The sequence below is a fragment of the Geotrypetes seraphini genome, chromosome 4, assembly GCF_902459505.1.
Source record: "Geotrypetes seraphini chromosome 4, aGeoSer1.1, whole genome shotgun sequence".
In the NCBI taxonomy this organism is placed as follows: domain Eukaryota; kingdom Metazoa; phylum Chordata; class Amphibia; order Gymnophiona; family Dermophiidae; genus Geotrypetes; species Geotrypetes seraphini.
Window position 1 is genome coordinate 105,072,962 of NC_047087.1, and position 17,751 is coordinate 105,090,712.

Consider the following 17,751-nt stretch of genomic DNA (forward strand, 5'->3'; position numbering starts at 1 on the left):
CATTCACCTGCAAGCAATGTTGAAGAGAATACCCAGGTACTCCAGACATTAGGTTGGGACCAGATGGCTCTTCCCGAGGTTGACAATCCAGCCTAAATGCTAGAGCAGTTCTACTACTTGACACACCGCCAGCTCGCACTCTTGCCTGGATGGGGCTCTGACTAGCCAGTCATCCAGAAAGGGATGAACTTGAATCCCAATGTGCCAGAGGTGAACTGCCACTACCACCATAACCTTGGTAAATGTGCGGGGGGCTACTGCCAAGCCAAACAGGACATGCTGCTGAAGTTATGTGGAACCGCAGATATCTTCTGTGGTCCGGAAAGATAGGAATGTGCAAATATGCTTCCGTGAGGTCCAGAGAGGCTAGAAATTCTCCCAGAGCTACAGCAGCAATAACCAAACGGGCCATCTCAATGTGGAAATGAGAGACCCTCAAAAACGCATTCACTGCCTTGAGATTCAAAATAGGCCTCCAGTCTTCTGTGCCTTTCTTTGGCATGACAAAGTACCTGGAATATCTACCCGAGGCTGAGTCATTGTCAGGGACTGGCACCATGGCCCAAATGTCTAGAAGTTTCTGGAGAATGGCTCTGACCCAGATCTCCTTCTCTGGCCATCTGGCACAAGATTTGAGGAACAAATCTGTGGGGAGGGTGATAAAACTCGATCTTGTGACCATCTTGGATGATATCCAACACCCATGGGTCCAAGGAGATTTTCTCCCATCCCCCCAGAAATACCAACAATCGATATGCGGGGCATTTCTTTATTCCATCCCTATGGTTCAGCATACTATCTCTATCTACTAGAAAAGATATTTCCAAGGCAAGAACCTAATCTCTTTTTTATGAATAAATGATATTAAGGAATTGAAAGTCCATAACATTTCCAACAATAAAATTTTACTCAGTCAAAATACTTGCACAATCAACAGGCCTTATTATCTCATATGTTGGTGATGCATTGAGACCTGAGTGTGGATGCTTTAAATTGTTTGAATAAATTTAAAAGTTGAAGACAGAGTCCCACCATTAGGGCAGGATTAATTCTTCGAGGGCCTCTAGGCATCCAAGTACACTAGTCGCCCCTGGCACCGCCCCTGTCCTGCCCCATTTATCTGTTTTCTTCTTTACTTCTTTATTTCCACTTGTATTTCTTTTTTTTTTTTAAATTCAAAACAAAGATTAGCATACCAGTGCACAGTTTTTCTTCTATGCAACCCACAAACATCTCTGAACAAATCCCCCTTCCTTTCCTTCCCACCTACTTACCCAGGACTTTAATTCTGAACCCTTTCCATGCATATATAAAAGTGTTCAAATATTTGTAAAGCAGTAATACTATCCGAAACATAAGTCTATATTAATAACCAAGTTTACAACGCCTCTCAATTGCCTCACTCTACATCAACCAACTGTAACCCATATGTATAAACAACCAAATCTGTAACTCCTCTAGTACATTCCACTCCATGTATGTTAACTTGCAATGAAACAACAAGGCAAGCAGTCCACCAAAGAATCAAACATGAAACAAAAGAAGATTGGCAGAAAATAAGGAGATTCAAATCAGGTTAATTCAAGGTGCTCCCAAGAACCATGCCTGATGCATTTCGCCAAACAATGCTAGTCAACGTTAACAAAAAACCATGTCTTTCAAACAAACAGAACACAGAAAACACCTTCGCCTAGTATGGAATATGTAATCACAAACTAATCTCTCCCCCTTTTACTATGGTTTTTAGCTACGGCCAGCGCTAAAAAAATGCTCTACAGTTTTGTAAAATGGGGGGAAAAATAGAAATACGTAGACAAAGGTTAAATAAAACCACCAAGAAGCTGGACTCTGCATACAATGCAACACCACAGAAACAGCGATGCATGTCCCCTAAAGCAAAAAAATAAATAAATGGAAATTTTTTTTCTACCTTTGTCTTCTGCTCTCCTCATCTTCTTGTCACTCTCTTCCTTTCATCTTCTGTGCCTCTCCCTTCCATCTCTTCTTCCCCCCCCCACACTGGTGTGGCATCCATCATCTTCCCTTCCCTCCTCCAATGGTCTGGTATCTCTCTCCTCTCCTTCCCTCTCCCACACCCCCATGGTTGGGCATTTCACTCTCTCCTCTCCCTTCCTCCCACTTCCATCAGCATCCGCCCCCTTTCTCTCCCTCCAACCCAATTCCATCCAGGATCCTTCTGCCTTATGTCTCTCTCCTTACTTTGCACCCCAATTCCATCAGCATCTGCCCCCTTTCTTTCCCTTCAATCCAATTCCATCCAGTATCCTTCCCCTTATATCTCTCCCCTTCCCCTGCACACCAATTCCATCAGCCCCTTTCTCTCCTTCCACCACCCTTCCATACTACCTGCCTCCTTTCTCTTCTTCCACCACCCTTCCATATCATCCTTCTCACAACCCTTCCATACCACCCTGCCCCTTTCTCTTCCTCCACCACCCTTCCATACCATCCTTCTCACAACCCTTCCATACCACCCTGCCCCCTTTCTCTCCCTCCACCACCCTTCCATGCTCCTTTCTCTCTCCCCCTCCAAACATTGCAACTGCTGGCTCTGCCCACTGAGCTCCTTTGCCCGAAAGCAGCATTAGAACAGCTGAAGGCAACGGGTTACCCCCCATGGCAACGGCAATGGGCCCCCCTGCAATGGCAACGGGCCCCCCCCCCGCAGCAACGGCAACGGGCCCCCCCCACAGCAACGGTGCGGCCGAATCTATTACAGGAAGGTCCTGTGATGACTGCTTCTGCTGGTCCATCCCCCTCCGACGTTACTTCTTCCAGAGCAAGTAAGTGACGTCGGAGGGGGATGGACCGTCAGAAGCAGTCATCACAGGACCTTCCTGTAACAGATCCGTCCACGTTGCCATCGGGGGAAAGGGGCCATGCCATTGCTGCTGGGAGGGGGCTGTTGCTGTTTAAAACAATGCCAAGGTGAGTCATCCTTCTTCAGCGGGCCCCCCTCACAGTTTCAGGCCTTAGGCACATGCCTATTGGGCCTATTGATTAATCCGGCCCTGCCCACTATGCATGCACAGATTCTTTCCTGCTGTGACTAAATCAAATGACTCAATGGTGAAAAAAAGGGGTGCTCCCTGTTCAAAAAAAGAGAAGAAAAAAATTGATGCTCAGTTCTAAAAGGGCCCGTGAGTCGTGAAAAGAAATAAAACTTAAAAATACTAGATTAAACTTCTCTAAGACGTAGAAGGGGAAAAACTGAAACCAAAGGAAACTCAAACGGAAACAAGGCACCACATAATGGAACTGTTGAAACTAGAGAACAAGGCTGAGATGAGTCGCGATCAATACATCTTCCTTTCTCCACGAAAAAAAAAAAAAGATTGCTGATCCTGTGTTTGCGAGGCTTGGCAGGAAGGCACCCATGCGTACGCACTTTGATGCCATCTTCAATTTTTAAAAGTGATACAAACACTTAAGAATCTGCACCTGGAGCTCCATGGATAAGTCACCCACATGTGAAACTATTCGACTGCTATCCTCAGAGAACACCTGCTAAAGAAGTACTTTTGCTTTTTCAAGGAGTGTAGCACCCTCCAAGTCAGAAGGATTCCTGGGTTCTTGGCTCTTGTCATTTGCTCTATTTTTATAGTTACTATTCTTCCCTCACTGTTTTTGAAAACTGGTACACAGTACAGTATTTATAAACTTTCCACCCTAAAAGCTGGCGCATGCTTTTGAAGTACTGTGCTTAGAATATTCATTGGGACCAAGTTTGTATGCAAAGCACTAATGAAACAGGTCGTTACCAACTAATTTTGGAGAAAGAATGGAAATGGGATATCTATGTTTGTTAGTATGTTATTATCTTACTGCGTTTTGACTTACTATACTTTAAAACAGGCTCAGTAGCAACTTTCTTACCATTTATACCATTGTAAAACACAGCTCTTGTACTCTTAATGCTGCTGGCACTGCCCACAGATCCTCCAATATCCCATAATTCTGTGTAGTATGTTTTCTCCTCTGGTGTTCCTTCTCTGTAGTCATGAATCTGACAAGGAGAAGACCAAATTTTTAAACATAGAGCTTGGGAGTAGTCAGCAGAGGAGGGAGAATACACTAAAGGGTCCTTTTACAAAGGTGCGTTAGGGCCTTAACGTGCGGAATAGTGCACGCTAAAATGCTGTGCGCGCTAGCCGCTACCGCCTCCTTTTAAGCAGACGGTAATTTTTCAGCTAGCACGCACTAATCTTGTGCACGCACTAAAAATGCTAGCGCACCTTAGCAAAAGGAGCCCTAAATGGACTTAAGCAGATAAACAGTCTAAATTTCCAATACTAGGAGAACCCTAAAGTATGATAGGCTACTGGACTAGCCCTATCAAACAATGTGATCAAATATTTTCCCCTATCTTAAAAAATTATATTCCGTTCTGTTATTTGTAGTCTGTCTAATTTCAATTATGGATTCAAGGTGGATTACAATAAGAAAAAATTTCCACAACCAGAAGACAAAATATAATAAAAATAAAAAAAAGTAAAAAGGATTACATATTGCTTATTTATCAAAACTAAAAAGAAAGAGTGCCTTTAAAGCTTTTTAAAAATGAATATATGAAGGAAAAGTTTTAATATGGGCAAGAATATTGTTCAAAATTTTTATACCCTGGTAGAAGAAAGAGTTTTATATCAATTTTATATAGGATGTAGCAACAATTGTGGAATCTCTTTACCCTGTTATGAAAAAAAAAAATGAAGTTTTGCACAGTTATAATGATCTTTCCTATTACTGAACAGTGCAGCCTGTTGCCCTAAACATCTGGCAATTTCTGATTTAAAAGTACAACAATGATCTAACACAAAATAGAAAAAAAGGAAAAGTATGATAACGGAGGATTTGTGATGTTTGTGTGTATAATCATAATACAAGGAGAAGCTAAGCAATTATTTATTTCTCCATCTTAAAACATACATGCTATAAATGTAAAAGATTGACATACTCTGACATCCACGGAACAGCCCACAGTGCATGATGGATTTCCCAGGACTTGGTTTTGGCATAACAAATGAACGAGTGATGATTTGCCCACTCCTATAAAATCCACAAGTAATACATAGGTATATTAAGAAACCTTATCAACAGCTTAATATGACAGTTCATCTGGTCCGAAATTTTGTTTTCAACAACAGTTAAGTTGCATGGATTCATACAAACTGAATATATCTTTAAAAAAGTGTTGTTCTCTCTCACTTTCCTTTTTGTTTATCATTTATTTAGGCCTGGAGAGAAAGTTAAAGTGGTTTACAACATATACAAATAATTTAAGAGAAAGAAAAGAACTTTTTTTCTGTTGATATTATGAATATACTCACGTAGAACATACATTTTATTTATTTGTTTCAGAGCTTGGACCCTGGGACAATAACTCCAGGCCTGCCCATTGTGTAGCATGCCTCAACCAGCCCCCAAAAATTAATTAATTCTAAAAGGAAAAAAGATGCATGAGTCATTTAGGTCCACGTTTCAATGGCAGTCTGAAATAAGTACATTTTTAGAGCAGCTCTGAATTGCACATAGGAATTGCACATAGGACGATTCTACCCATAAGGGTAAGGGGATTTGATATACCGCCTTTCTGTGGGATAATTAAAGCGGCAGAAATAACGCATTCTAAAGGACCGAAGCCAAAACAAAGAAAAGCACTATACCTTTTGGATTCCCAACTATACCTTGGAGCACCAACCTTAAATCATTTATAGAACAAAGAAAATAGATAGGGATGTAAGAAATAGTGAGGGAGGATAGGTAAACTGAGATGCCAGTATATAGGGCTCTTGTGCAAAAGTACCAGTATTTTGAATGTTGACAAGATTATCCGTGATTATCCGAAGATTTCTTTCAAATAAAAGACTTGTCTCATGCGTATTTATTCAATGTAGGTACTTAAAACATCTTTATCATATTTCTCTTTTCCCGCCTTTCCTCCAAAGTATACATACTGAGATCTTTAAGTCTGTCTCCATATGCCTTATGATGAAGACCACTGACCATTTTAGTAGCCTTCCTCTGAACTGACTCCATCCTGTTTATATCTTTTAGAAAGTGTAGTCTCCAGAATTGCACATACTATTCTAAATGAGGTTTCACCAGAGTCTTATACAGTGGCATCAATACCTCCTTTTTCCTACTGGCCATACCTCTCCCTATGCACCCTAACATCCTTCTAACTTTCACTGTCGCCTTTTCAACTTCTTTGGCCACCTTAAGATCATATTATATTAGTGAGTGGCCGTTAATGCAGAAAATACACAGTTGAGTCACATTATTATGACCATCTGCTAATATCCAAAATAACTGCTTCTGGCAACACGGACGGCAACCAGACGCCATGGGAGTGACTCAGTAAGATGCTAGAAGTACCTGGAGCCATGCAGACTGCAGTGTGTCCAACAATTGCTGATGGGTGCGTGGTAGTGAATCCAGTCCTTGAACATGTTGATAGAGATGATCCCAAATGTGCTCAATTGGGTTAATGTCTAGGGAATCCGGAAGCCAGGGAAGTAGCTGAAAGTTTTGTTCATGCTCTGCGAACCACTCACAAACAATTCTGGTGATATGACATGAAACATTGTCCTGCTGAAAAATTCCATCGGCCACAGGGAAGATCATCAACATGCATTTAAGTTGATCAGCAAGGATTGAGAGTTATCCATATTGGTTAAGAGTGCCTTCCAGAGGTATCAAGGGACCCAGACCGTACCAAGAAAACATTCCCCACACCATAACGCTGCCGCCACCAGCTTGTGTATGTCTAACAAAGGTTACTGGGTGTTTGCTCTCGGTGGTTTCATGCCTAACACACCAATGTCCATCCGTTCGAAGGGGCTCAAAACTTGACTCATCAGAGAAGGCAATCCTCTGCCAGTTAGTGCAAGTCCAATGTTGGTACTCCTGTTCAAATTGCAGTCATTTTATGCAAAGAACCTTCAGCCATCTACTCCGGAAGCCCATTCGCAACAAGGTTTGCTGCACAGTCATTTTGGATACACATCTGGAAGCCCCCTGGTTCATTTGGATAGTGAGTTGCTCTACAGTAGCGTACCAATTGGCCCACACCAACTTGAACAACAGATGTTCACCTCTCACATCGATGGCTTGTGCTGTCCCACAGTTATCAAGTCAGGTCATAGAAAAGGTTCCATTCATCCACTCACAGTACACTTTAACCACAGCAGCCCATGAACAGTTCACAAACTCTGCTGTTTCTGAAATTCTTCCACCCTTGGCCTGGCAGTCAATGATCATGCCTTTTTCCATGTCTGATAAATCACATTTTTCCCCCCATGACAGCCATGGTTGTTATCTTGGCAACTTGCTGACATTCCATCTTATATACCCATGAAGTCTGTGTATGACATGTGCCTTCGTTCATTGGCTGTGTGCCCCTGATGTCAGAGGTAGGTGGTGGCCATAATAATGCAACTCGACCATGTAGAAAAACGACCATTTTCCAGATACAGCAAATAGTATCAGCGTGCAGAAAAGATCCGCATAAGAGCACTAAAGCCACTTTTTTGCCACAGCTTTGTAAAAGGGCTTTTTTATATTTCAATACACAATTTATACAATAGCATCACATACAGAATGCTATCAGTGCAACTGCAACTTGCCAAGCAGGCTGCAGACTATTGTCCTCAGAGTCTGTATTCTCTTCAGCCAGAGATGTCCCGAAATTGGTAGCCTTTACAGGACCGAAAAGCCTCAAAACCGAAAAACCCCAAAATTAAATGAAAAATAAACATGAGCAGAACAGACAAGCTCCTACATTCTCACAAATAGAGTAAAACTGAGGATTTACAGGACAGCCCAGAGTGATGGGAGGCAGAGCAGAAAAAAATATAAATGAGGCTCCACCAGATCTCACGATCAGGGGGTAACCCACAGATTCCAGAATTATGTGCCTATTGCACTAGAAGCACCGTTTTAGGTTCAGCTGACACCAAACAGTTTCTGTGGCCATCTAATTTTTCAAAGTACATCCTTAGGTAAAACAGAATTTCACATGCAGAAGTGACATGTTAAGGCTAGTCTCAGTTAGGGCACTGGTCTTTGACCTAAGGGCCTCTGCGGGAGCGGACTGCTGGACACGATGGACCACTGGTCTGACCCAGCAGCAGTAATTCTTATGTTCTTATGTTACAAAATTGTTTGCCATATTGTGGATAAACTTACATGCATATAGCTGGTATATGTGCAAGTTCACCTAATGACTGAAGAAGAAGCACTCCAAAAAATGGGATTGAGGCATGGATTGTACTTATGGTGCACACTTTTGAAAACGCAAGCATATGTTCATAGTTTAATTCAGACAATCAATGCATCCTGAAAAGCAGAGCTGCATATGTATAGTTTCCCTAGGTAATTTTCAAAGTAGAATGTGTGTGTATAGTACTGTCATTTGGGAATTTACATAGTAAAAAAGTAAACTCATTCTTTTTATCTGTGCACAGTTATAAAATGACCCTCTTAAAGTACAAATCATGCCAAATTCAGGTGAATTTCTCTCAATAGATCTTGCCACCATACTCCAAAAAGCATCCGAGTATTGTAAAGCCGAAGTTATTTTTTTTAACCTTATGATGAATAGGAAAAACACCTGACCACGTTTTAAAAGTAGATGAGTTGGCAACTAGATATTCACCTAAAGATACTACTAATGTCTTCTAAGCCAGCAAATCAGGGATTTAAGACAAAGTTAGACAAGTTCCTGCTGAATCAGAATGTACGCAGGTAGGGCTGGCCTCAGTTAGAGCACTGTTCTTTGACCTAGGGGCCGCTGCGGGAGCAGACTGTTGGGCACGATGGACCACTGGTCTGACCCAGCAACAGCAATTCTTATGTTCTTATCAGAAACTTATACTTTTTTTTATTTTTCAGTGATATGGTATGGTAAACAGTCCACTTTTTAAGGTAATAAATACAAATAAAACCCAGCACAGAAAGATTATGCCTTTTTTAATGGATTAACAATACCTTTTTTAATAGATTCCGAAAGCAATACAAAGAAAAATGTATTGCCTTTGAAAGCTAATAAAACATATATTGTTAGTCCAATAAAAAGGTATCATCTCATTTTCTATTTGTTTTAATTAAATTTATTACTTTTTTCAGTGCTAAAAGAGCTCTTATTCTACCTCCCTCCTCCATGTTAATAAACAAAGGCAAACAAAAACCGTACCTGAATCACCTAGCACCAGTACCTTCACCCTGTCTAATGAGTCCATGCTACGTTGTCAGCCAACAACTTCCTTCTTCTCCAGTTCCAAAACAGAACAAGTTTTTCTACAAACTCTTTTTCAGATTTCCTATTGGTCAAAAAATTACCCTGTTAGTTTAATCTTTTTTTTTTTTTAATTACTTATATGAATGTCAGTCAACAAAATCGTTGCCGCCTACCAGTGCAATAACACCTTAAAGAAAAAGGAAGCAGGAGATGTGCTTTCTAAATCTTGCTCCCATTTATCAGCAATTCACTCCGTAAAGAAAGAAGACAAATAAATATGACTATAAGGGAATATTTTTTAGCCGGGGCTGTTCGGTCAAGCCTGAAGGATATACTGTAATACAGTTAAGAAAAGTCTATTAGCGTTTACGGTGTGTACGTCATCAGCATGCGCCGCGGCGGGGTTTCTGATACGTACTATCCCTTGTGCGCAGGCGTGCGATCGAACCGGCGTGGAAAGTTGTCTGTGAAGGAAGGAGGGTGAGGACTATCTGTCCCCGACAGTTTAATGGTGGACGGTTAAACGTTTTGGAATGACTGGGCAGCAGCTTTGTTCGCCCAGGAAAGAGGGCGCAAAGTTTCCATAGGAATTTTCTCACCACATCTGTGGAAGAGCTCCAGGTGCTAGGCGAACGTCTGTCCTGAAGCGACACACAAGAGGGCCGTTGTGCAGCAGTCATTATTTATCTGCTTCGTTGGAGTTATATAGTAACATATGACAGCAGATAAAGGTCAGTTGGACTATCCAGTCTACCCAGTTGAAAGATGCTTTTTCTGGTTCTCTACCACATTAATTAGATGAGCACAAAACTTTTTCCTATGAAAACCAACATTTGTTCACGTTATCTTTTATCGGTGCTCTTAAAATTGTTAACATTATTGTCCTCTGTTCCTACCCCCATGGCTAAATTCTCTGTTCATCTCTGTTGGTAGAAGACCCCCAGTTTTTCCTTTTGGGTTTTAACTTACTATGCTTAAACTGATGTCTTTCTATGAAGTTCCGTAAGAATCCTCCCAACAGGTTCTCTATGAACCTTAGAAAAAATGAAATTCTAGGCCAGGGGTGTCCAATGTCGGTCCTCGAGGGCCGCAATCCAGTCGGGTTTTCAGGATTTCCCCAATGAATATGCATTGAAAGCAGTGCATGCAAATAGATCTCATGCATATTCATTGGGGAAATCCTGAAAACCCGACTGGATTGCGGCCCTCGAGGACCGACATTGGACACCCCTGTTCTAGGCCTTTGCTGTAGGGTTTGTTCCATTTGTTAACCATGCCACATCTCTCACTCTATTCCCTTCACCACTATGTCCAACATTGCTCCCTCTTGCATCCATTTGTCCCACTGTTTCCTTTCCACCACAATATTTCTCCCTCTCATTTGTACCTCACTCCCTCCCTATGACCAAAATTTTTCCTTTCTTCCATTCCTGTGTACACAACCATCTCTTTCCCTCCCTCCCTCTCTCCCAAGTACATGCCTTCTGTGTCCAAAAACGCATTCCCTCCCCCCATCTCAGCATCTCTTTCCCTCCCTTCCTCTCTCCCAAGTCCATGTCTTCTGTGTCCAAAAACGCATTCCCTCCCCCACCTCAACATCTCTTTCCCTCCCTTCCTCTCTCCCAAGTCCATGCCTTCTGTGTCCAAAAACGCATTCCCTCCCCTACCTCAACATCTCTTTCCCTCCCTTCTTCCATCCTCTTTTCCAAGTTCATGCCTTGTGTCCAAAAATGCACTCCCTCCCCCACCTCAGCATCTCTTTCCCAAGTTCATGCCTTGTTTCCAAAAACGCACTCCCTCCCCCACCTCAGCATCTCTTTCCCAAGTTCATGCCTTGTTTCCAAAAACGCACTCCCCCCCCACCTCAGCATCTCTTTCCCAAGTTCATGCCTTGTTTCCAAAAACGCTCTCCCTCCCCCACCTCAGCATCTCTTTCCCAAGTTCATGCCTTGTTTCCAAAAACGCTCTCCCTCCCTATCCTCAGCATCTCTTTCCCAAGTTCATGCCTTGTTTCCAAAAATGCACTCTCTCCCCCACCTCAGCATCTCTTTCCCTCCCTTCCTCCATCCTCTTTCCCAAGTTCATGCCTTGTGTCCAAAACGCACTCCCTCCCCCACCTCAGCATCTCTTTCCCTCCCTTCCTCTCTCCCAAGTCCATGCCTTCTGGGTCCAAAAACGCATTCCCTCCCCCACCTCAGCATCTCTTTCCCTCCCTTCCTCCATCCTCTTTCCCAAGTTCATGCCTTGTGTCCAAAATGCACTCCCTCCCCCACCTCAGCATCTCTTTCCCTCCCTTCCTCTCTCCCAAGTCCATGCCTTCTGTGTCCAAAAATGCACTCCCTCCGCCACCTCAGCATTTCTTTCCCTCCCTTCCTCCATCCTCTTTCCCAAGTTCATGCCTTGTGTCTAAAAATGCACTCCCTCCCCCACCTCAGCATCTTTTCTCTCCCTTCCTCCATCCTATTTCCCAAGTTCATGCCTTGTGTCCAAAACGCACTCCCTCCCCCACCTCTTTCCCTCCCTTCCTCCATCCTCTCTTCCAAGTTCATGTCTTGTGCCAATAACGCACTCCTTCCCTCCTTTTGTGCTCTGCCTCCTAGCCCTCATCTGCAAGCAAAATGGAGCTCGAGCCACGAGGCTCATCTTCTTTTCCCTACCTGCCCTGCCGCAGCACACAGCCGACCGTAAGTCTTCCCGATGTCAGCGCTGACGTCGGAGAGAGGGAGGACTTTGCTTAAGCCCTCCCTCCGACGTCAGCGTTGACATCGTGGAAGACTTCCAGTCGGCTGTGTGCTGCAGCAGGGCAGGTAGGGAAAAGAAGACCAGCCTTGCGGCTCGAGTGCATCGGAACCCTGTAGGATCCCCGTGACCCTAGGGGGCATCCCCACGGGATCCCCGTGACCCGAAGGAGGAACCCGTGGGATTCCCATCGTCCCTGTTCCCGTGCAGCTCTCTACTCTGGTCTTAAATACTTTGCATGTTTGTCCTATATAGATGCGATCACAGGAACATCTGACTGCGTAAATTACTGATAATAAATTATTGATAAGTGACATCACTGCTTTGTGTGTGTGTGTGTGTGGGGGGGGGTTCAGCATTGATTGTATGATAAGGGCAAGCAACAGCTGCATGTAGAGTGGAACAAGTAGAAGCTGGTGAAAAAAGAGCTTGTTCTTGTATGTTAACTGATTATGATGCTATGCAGGCAGTCCCTGGATTATAAACATCTGACCTATGTCGGACTCATACTTATGAATGGTGGTCCTGCTTCTTCCTTGGGTGTTCCAACATGCTTCTCTCCCTCTCATGTCCCAATGCACCCCTCTCTCTCCCTCCCTCAATTCTGTGTCCCAAGTTCACGTCTCTCTCCTTCTGTTTACCTTCTTCTGGCTGGTTCCCCCCTCCTCCTCCTTCCAGCCATACTCGTTTCTCTTTACAGCTGCAGGCAGTGGCTCCTACAAGCGGCCCATGGCTGACCTGGAAGCTTTCCCTCGGACATCGGAAGGAAGGCTTCTGGGACAGCCGTAGGCAGCATGTAGGAGCCGCTGCCTGCAGCTTTGTGAAGAGAAATGAGTGCAGCTGGGAGGAGGAGGGAGCCAGCCAGAAGAAGGTAAACACCCAAGGGAGTGAGGCACAAACTTGGGACACAGAATAGAGAGAGGGAAATAGGGAAGGAGAGGGGCATTTTGGGACATGAGATAGTGGAGGCATGTTGGGATACAGAAGGAAGGGAGGGAGCACAAACTTCGGAGAAAGGCTGGAAGGAGAGAGGGAGGGGAGCATGAACCTACTATTCTTTCCACCTTCTCCACTTCCTTGAGGCCCCTCTTGCATCTTTCCATCTGCCCCACAGTTCCCTCTCCACCACCACATCCAACATTTCTCCCTCATATCTCTCTCCCCCATGCAGCTCTACCTCACTCCTCTCCCACCATCATGTCCAATAATTCTCTCTCCCTTCCTATGCCCAACAATTCTCCTCTTATTTCCCCATGTGCATCATCTCTCTTTTCCTCTCACTCAGATAACCATGCCCAACAATTCTCCCTATTTCCTCCCGCACCTCAGCATCTTTCCCTCACTCCCCCCATTCTTCCAGCCTATGCCCCAAGATCACATTTTGAGAGGGTCAAAAAAAATTTTTCCACTGCTCAGAGGAAAGACTTCTGGGTCAGCCGCAGGCAGCATGTAGGAAACGCTGCCTGTGGCTTTGTGAAGAGATACAAGATCTGAGTTACATACAAATTCAACTTAAGAACAGTTTTAAAAATGGAACTCATTCTTAACCAGGGGACTGCCTATATATGATGATAGCTAAAAGTGCATGGCTTTTTAAAAAAAAATGTACTGACAGTCTGCTGTGGCCCCATTTGGGGGTGGCGACCCATAATTTAGAAACTACTTACTGGTACTTAGAATACCCAGCTTAAAAATAGATGTAGATGTTTGGGTTTTTTTTTTAGTTTTTATTGTTATCAGCAGTTAAGAGACTTAAGGATTGTTCTAGCAGTTCATGGTAGATGGGGGAAGTAAACTTTTCAGGAAATAATAAAAAATTAATGAATAGCTTTTAACCTAACCTCACTTATTCATGCAGATTGATCAATGTTTCTTCTGTTAATTAGTTTTAATTATTTTTTGATGGAATAGTGATGATGGTCTAGGACTAAAAATAGTGTTTTACGCATTTGATTTAGTTTTGAAGTAACAAATAACTGGTTAGATGTGTTTATCACATTTACTTGCTCTAGGTATGATGTGCGTTGGGTTGTTTGTATGGCCAATTGTATGTTTTTGGCTTAGTTTAGGTAATTTTATGATTAAAAGTATGTGTGTTATTGTGTGTAAGAATTGTATTATGTTAGTAATTATAAACCACACTGAGCTGCATTGAATACTGGGGGGATGCAGCAGTGTTTAAGAATGGAATGAAATTTATATCTGGAATATACACATCAGCTTTTTTTTGGTCAGTTAAAATCAATTAAAATATGCTTTCTACATTTAATTATGTTCTACATTTCTCTCCTCCCCCCCCTTTTTTTTTTTTTTTTTTTTGCTAAACTGCAATAGCGGTTTTTAGTGCAGGGAGCCACGTTGAATGCTCTGTGCTGCTCCCAATTGTTAGGTGTTAGATTTTATATATTGACTGTGGTAACTTTGTAGCACTTCTAACTTTTTATGTTGCTTTACTTTTTCTGTTCTCTACTTTGTGTACTTTTTGTGGGGCACTGGGGGGCGAGGATTGCTTGGTTTCTGTTTTGTCCTCATGTTGAGCGATGACGTACCTCTTGTTGGCCTATTTCCTATGGGGGAGGATTGTTCATGTTTGTTTTCTGCTGCTCTCCTCATTCTTTGTATTCTTTACCTTGCTGATTGTATTTGCTTGTCTGGACTGTTTGCCATTTTCAATAAAAAAAATTTGAAAAAAAAAATTTTTTTCAAATGAACGTGTTAAGCAAGTACAGTAAACCTCGGTTTGCGAGTAACGTGGTTTGCGAGTGTTTTGCAAGACGAGCAAAACAGTCCCAAAAATCTTACCTCGCAAACCAAGTGCCGTCCCGATACACGAGTAAATTAAGCTGGCCTCCGTCCCGATAACAGAAGCAGTCTCCCTTACTCCTGATGTTCCACGCAATCTTTTTCTTTTTCAACTCAGTCCCCTTCCTTCCGCCGCCAGTCTCACCCCCAGCCACGTGCGCTCACTTTTAAACAATGAATGCGGGCCGGTGAGCTGCAGCTGTGGCTGTATAGAAGCACACCCCAGAAATCGACGGAGAGGGAAGGTGCCAATGAGCTGCGGCTGTGGCTGTATAGGAGCATACCCTAGAAATCAACGGAGAGGGAAGGTGTCTGTTCCTCTCTGCCTGGGAAATCTACTGTTCTCTGTGTTGCCTGGCTGTGATAAAGGGCTGAGGAGGAGCGGGTGCACCCTGTCTGCCGGCCCGGGGCTGTCCTTTCCTGCAAGCCTCGCCACCAGTGATGGCAGTAGTAGAAGAGAGGGTTTGGGTCTTCACTGACTGTTCTGCTGAGAGGGGAGGGGAGGGGCGATATGCCGGTGAGGAACCGGTACAACCTGGTGGAGGATGGAGGAGATGCAGCATCCTGAAGCAGGGAGCAGCTGTATGGGGACTCCGATGGAAGAAAGTGACCCTGCTGAAGGGGCTGCAGCACCCGGACATCATTCAAGCAGGTACCCACCCCTGGGCCACCATAGCAAACCTTTAAGTTTAAGTTTACATTATGGCCTATGAGGAACTTTGCTTTGATATACAAGTGCTTTGGATTACGAGCATGCTTCTGGAATGAATTATGCTCGTAAACCAAGATACCACTGTAATTTGTTACAGTGGGAAAGGGAGAGAATCATGACTGAGCCCTTCTGTGTTATTCATCATTAAACATAAAGGTAGAGGGGCTTGCCTTCTGCCAGATTTGGGTGGTTGAACAAATGTATTGAGGTACAGTGGAACCTCGGTTTTTGAGTAACGCGGTTTGCAAGTGTTTTGCAAGATGAGCAAAACACTCAGCAAACTTTTGTCTCGCCCCGATAAACGAGCTCTCAACAATGGTGGGTTCCTGCCTGTGAGTGCTGCAGCGCTTTCAGCATGGTGGCTTCCTTCTCTAGGGGTCCCCGTGCGGCTGCCTTCCCGCTTCGGCCGATGCCTCTGCTGTCCGTCAGCGCTTCCCGGCTCCTGATTCAAGCCAGCCGCCATCCTGTTCGAGCATGTGCACGACCACTCCTCTCCTGAGCCAAGCCAGCCATTGCCCCGACAACACGCTCACCATGTATAAGCACGCAGTCTTCAGCAAGTGGAGTGGTCGGTTTTGTGCAGTCTGTGCTGAGGAGTGTGTGGCACAGTGGATGGAGCTACGGCCTCAGCACCCTGGGGTTGTGGGTTCAAACCCTGCCGCTGCTCCTTGTGACCCTGGGCAAGTCACTTAATCCTCCATAGCCCCAGGTACGTTAGATAGATTGTGAGCCCGCCGGGACAGATAGGGAAAATGCTTGAGTACCTGATTGTAGAACCGCTTAGATAACCTTGATAGGCGGTATATAAAAGCTAATAAACTTAAAACTTGAAACTGAGGTTTGTAAAGGCCTTTTGGATCTGGTTAGTAAATCTTTCTTGTCCCTTTGTCTGTCTGGACTGAGCTTGGGGGATCCTCTCGGGGGTCCAACAGACCCTGGGAGGTGTCACACTTGGAAGAGTCAAGTCCCTTCCCCCACATCCCAGGTTTTTCTGAATCTAGAGGAGCCTCAACTGTACACCTTGCCGCCGATACTGGCACTGACTACAGTTTAGAGTGCCTGTGGGGTCTCCTTTCTCTTGATACAGCTGATTGGCTGTGAGAAGAAATAAAAGAGAGAAAATAAGACACAAGAAATAAAAGGAGCTTTGTATTGAAGGAAAAAAAAAAGAGGCCTGATGCCGCCATTTTTATACATTGTTGTGCTTGGGTTTTTGGCACTTTCATTATGAGTGCTGCAAAAAAAGGTGCCCATGGTTCATCTGCTCATGGCAGATCCTCTCCCTCTGCCCCTACCGTCCGATCTTCTGTTTCAGGGTCCCATTCAGATGTTCACTCCGGATCCATTTTGTCTTACGGCTTGGCTCTTGAAAGGGTACACCTGAGGAAAAAGGGATATTCAGATAAGGTGATCTTCACTCAATTAGGGTCTTGGAGGCTTTCAACCTCTTGGGCTTGCTTATGTGCGCGTTTGGCATATCTTTGAGGAGTGGTGCTCCGCGCGGGGGGGGGGGGGGGGGGAGTTGAGCCTCTTCGCGCTGCTTTGCCTCACATCTTAGAGTTTCTGTAGGATGGCCTGGAGCGCGGCCTCCCTGGTCCTCTCTTAGGGTGCAGATTGCTGTATTGTCTCCCTTTCATGGTCGGCAGTTGGCCTTTTCTTCTGATGTGATTAGATTCCTGAGAGCTACGAAATTGCTCCGGCTGCCTGTTAAGCCGTCGGTTCCTGCCTGGGAACTCAATCTGGTCCCTTCTGTGCTCATTCGTCCTCTGTTTGAGCCTCTCGGTTCATGTATGTTGAGGGACCTTACTCTTAAGATGTTCTTCCTGGTGGCCATTACTTCTGTGAGACGTGTGTCTGAACTACAGGCTTTCTCTTGTAGGCCTCCTTTCCTAGAGTTCTTTCGGGAGCGGGTCATGCTGTGGCCGGTTCCCTCCTTTCTGCCGAAGGTGGTTTCGCCTTTTCATGTCAACCAGTCCGTGGTCCTACCACTCTTGTGTAGTCAAAGGGCTCTTTGGAGCAGAAACAGTTGTGCAAATTGGATGTCCGTAGGGTCCTTCTCTCTTATGTTCAGTGGACCCAGGAGTTCCAGATATCAGATCATATTTTTGTTCTCTAGTGGGTCCTCGAAAGGGGAACGGTGCTGCACTGCCGTGTGAATTTTCAGGCACGTCGGGACGTGGTGTTCGGTGAGTACGTTCTAGTGGTAGCCCTTTGGGGGTCCCACCCATGATGGGGACTG

At 44.4% G+C, this 17,751-nt stretch overlaps 2 protein-coding genes across 3 annotated transcripts in view; one reads left to right on the forward strand and one right to left on the reverse strand.

The window, feature by feature from the left end:
* The window catches only part of RABL3 (RAB, member of RAS oncogene family like 3), a 52,139-nt gene extending 42,217 nt beyond the window's left edge, over positions 1–9,922 (reverse strand). Inside the window, exons 1-4 of one of the 2 annotated variants that reach the window (XM_033941386.1) lie at positions 9,859–9,922; positions 9,215–9,341; positions 4,976–5,067; positions 3,898–4,027 (exon numbers count right to left, since the gene is read on the reverse strand). In XM_033941386.1, coding sequence (XP_033797277.1) covers positions 3,898–4,027; positions 4,976–5,067; positions 9,215–9,260 — 268 coding nt within the window. In that variant the 5' untranslated portion in view covers positions 9,261–9,341; positions 9,859–9,922. Of the gene's footprint in view, positions 1–3,897; positions 4,028–4,975; positions 5,068–9,214; positions 9,342–9,432; positions 9,601–9,858 lie in introns of those variants that run through there. The other variant, XM_033941385.1, reaches the window with a different exon arrangement.
* GTF2E1 (general transcription factor IIE subunit 1) overlaps positions 9,633–17,751 on the forward strand; it is a 125,173-nt gene continuing 117,054 nt past the window's right edge. Inside the window, exon 1 of the mRNA XM_033941384.1 lies at positions 9,633–9,990. The gene's annotated coding sequence lies outside the window, so the exon portion shown is untranslated. The remainder of the gene's footprint in view (positions 9,991–17,751) is intronic.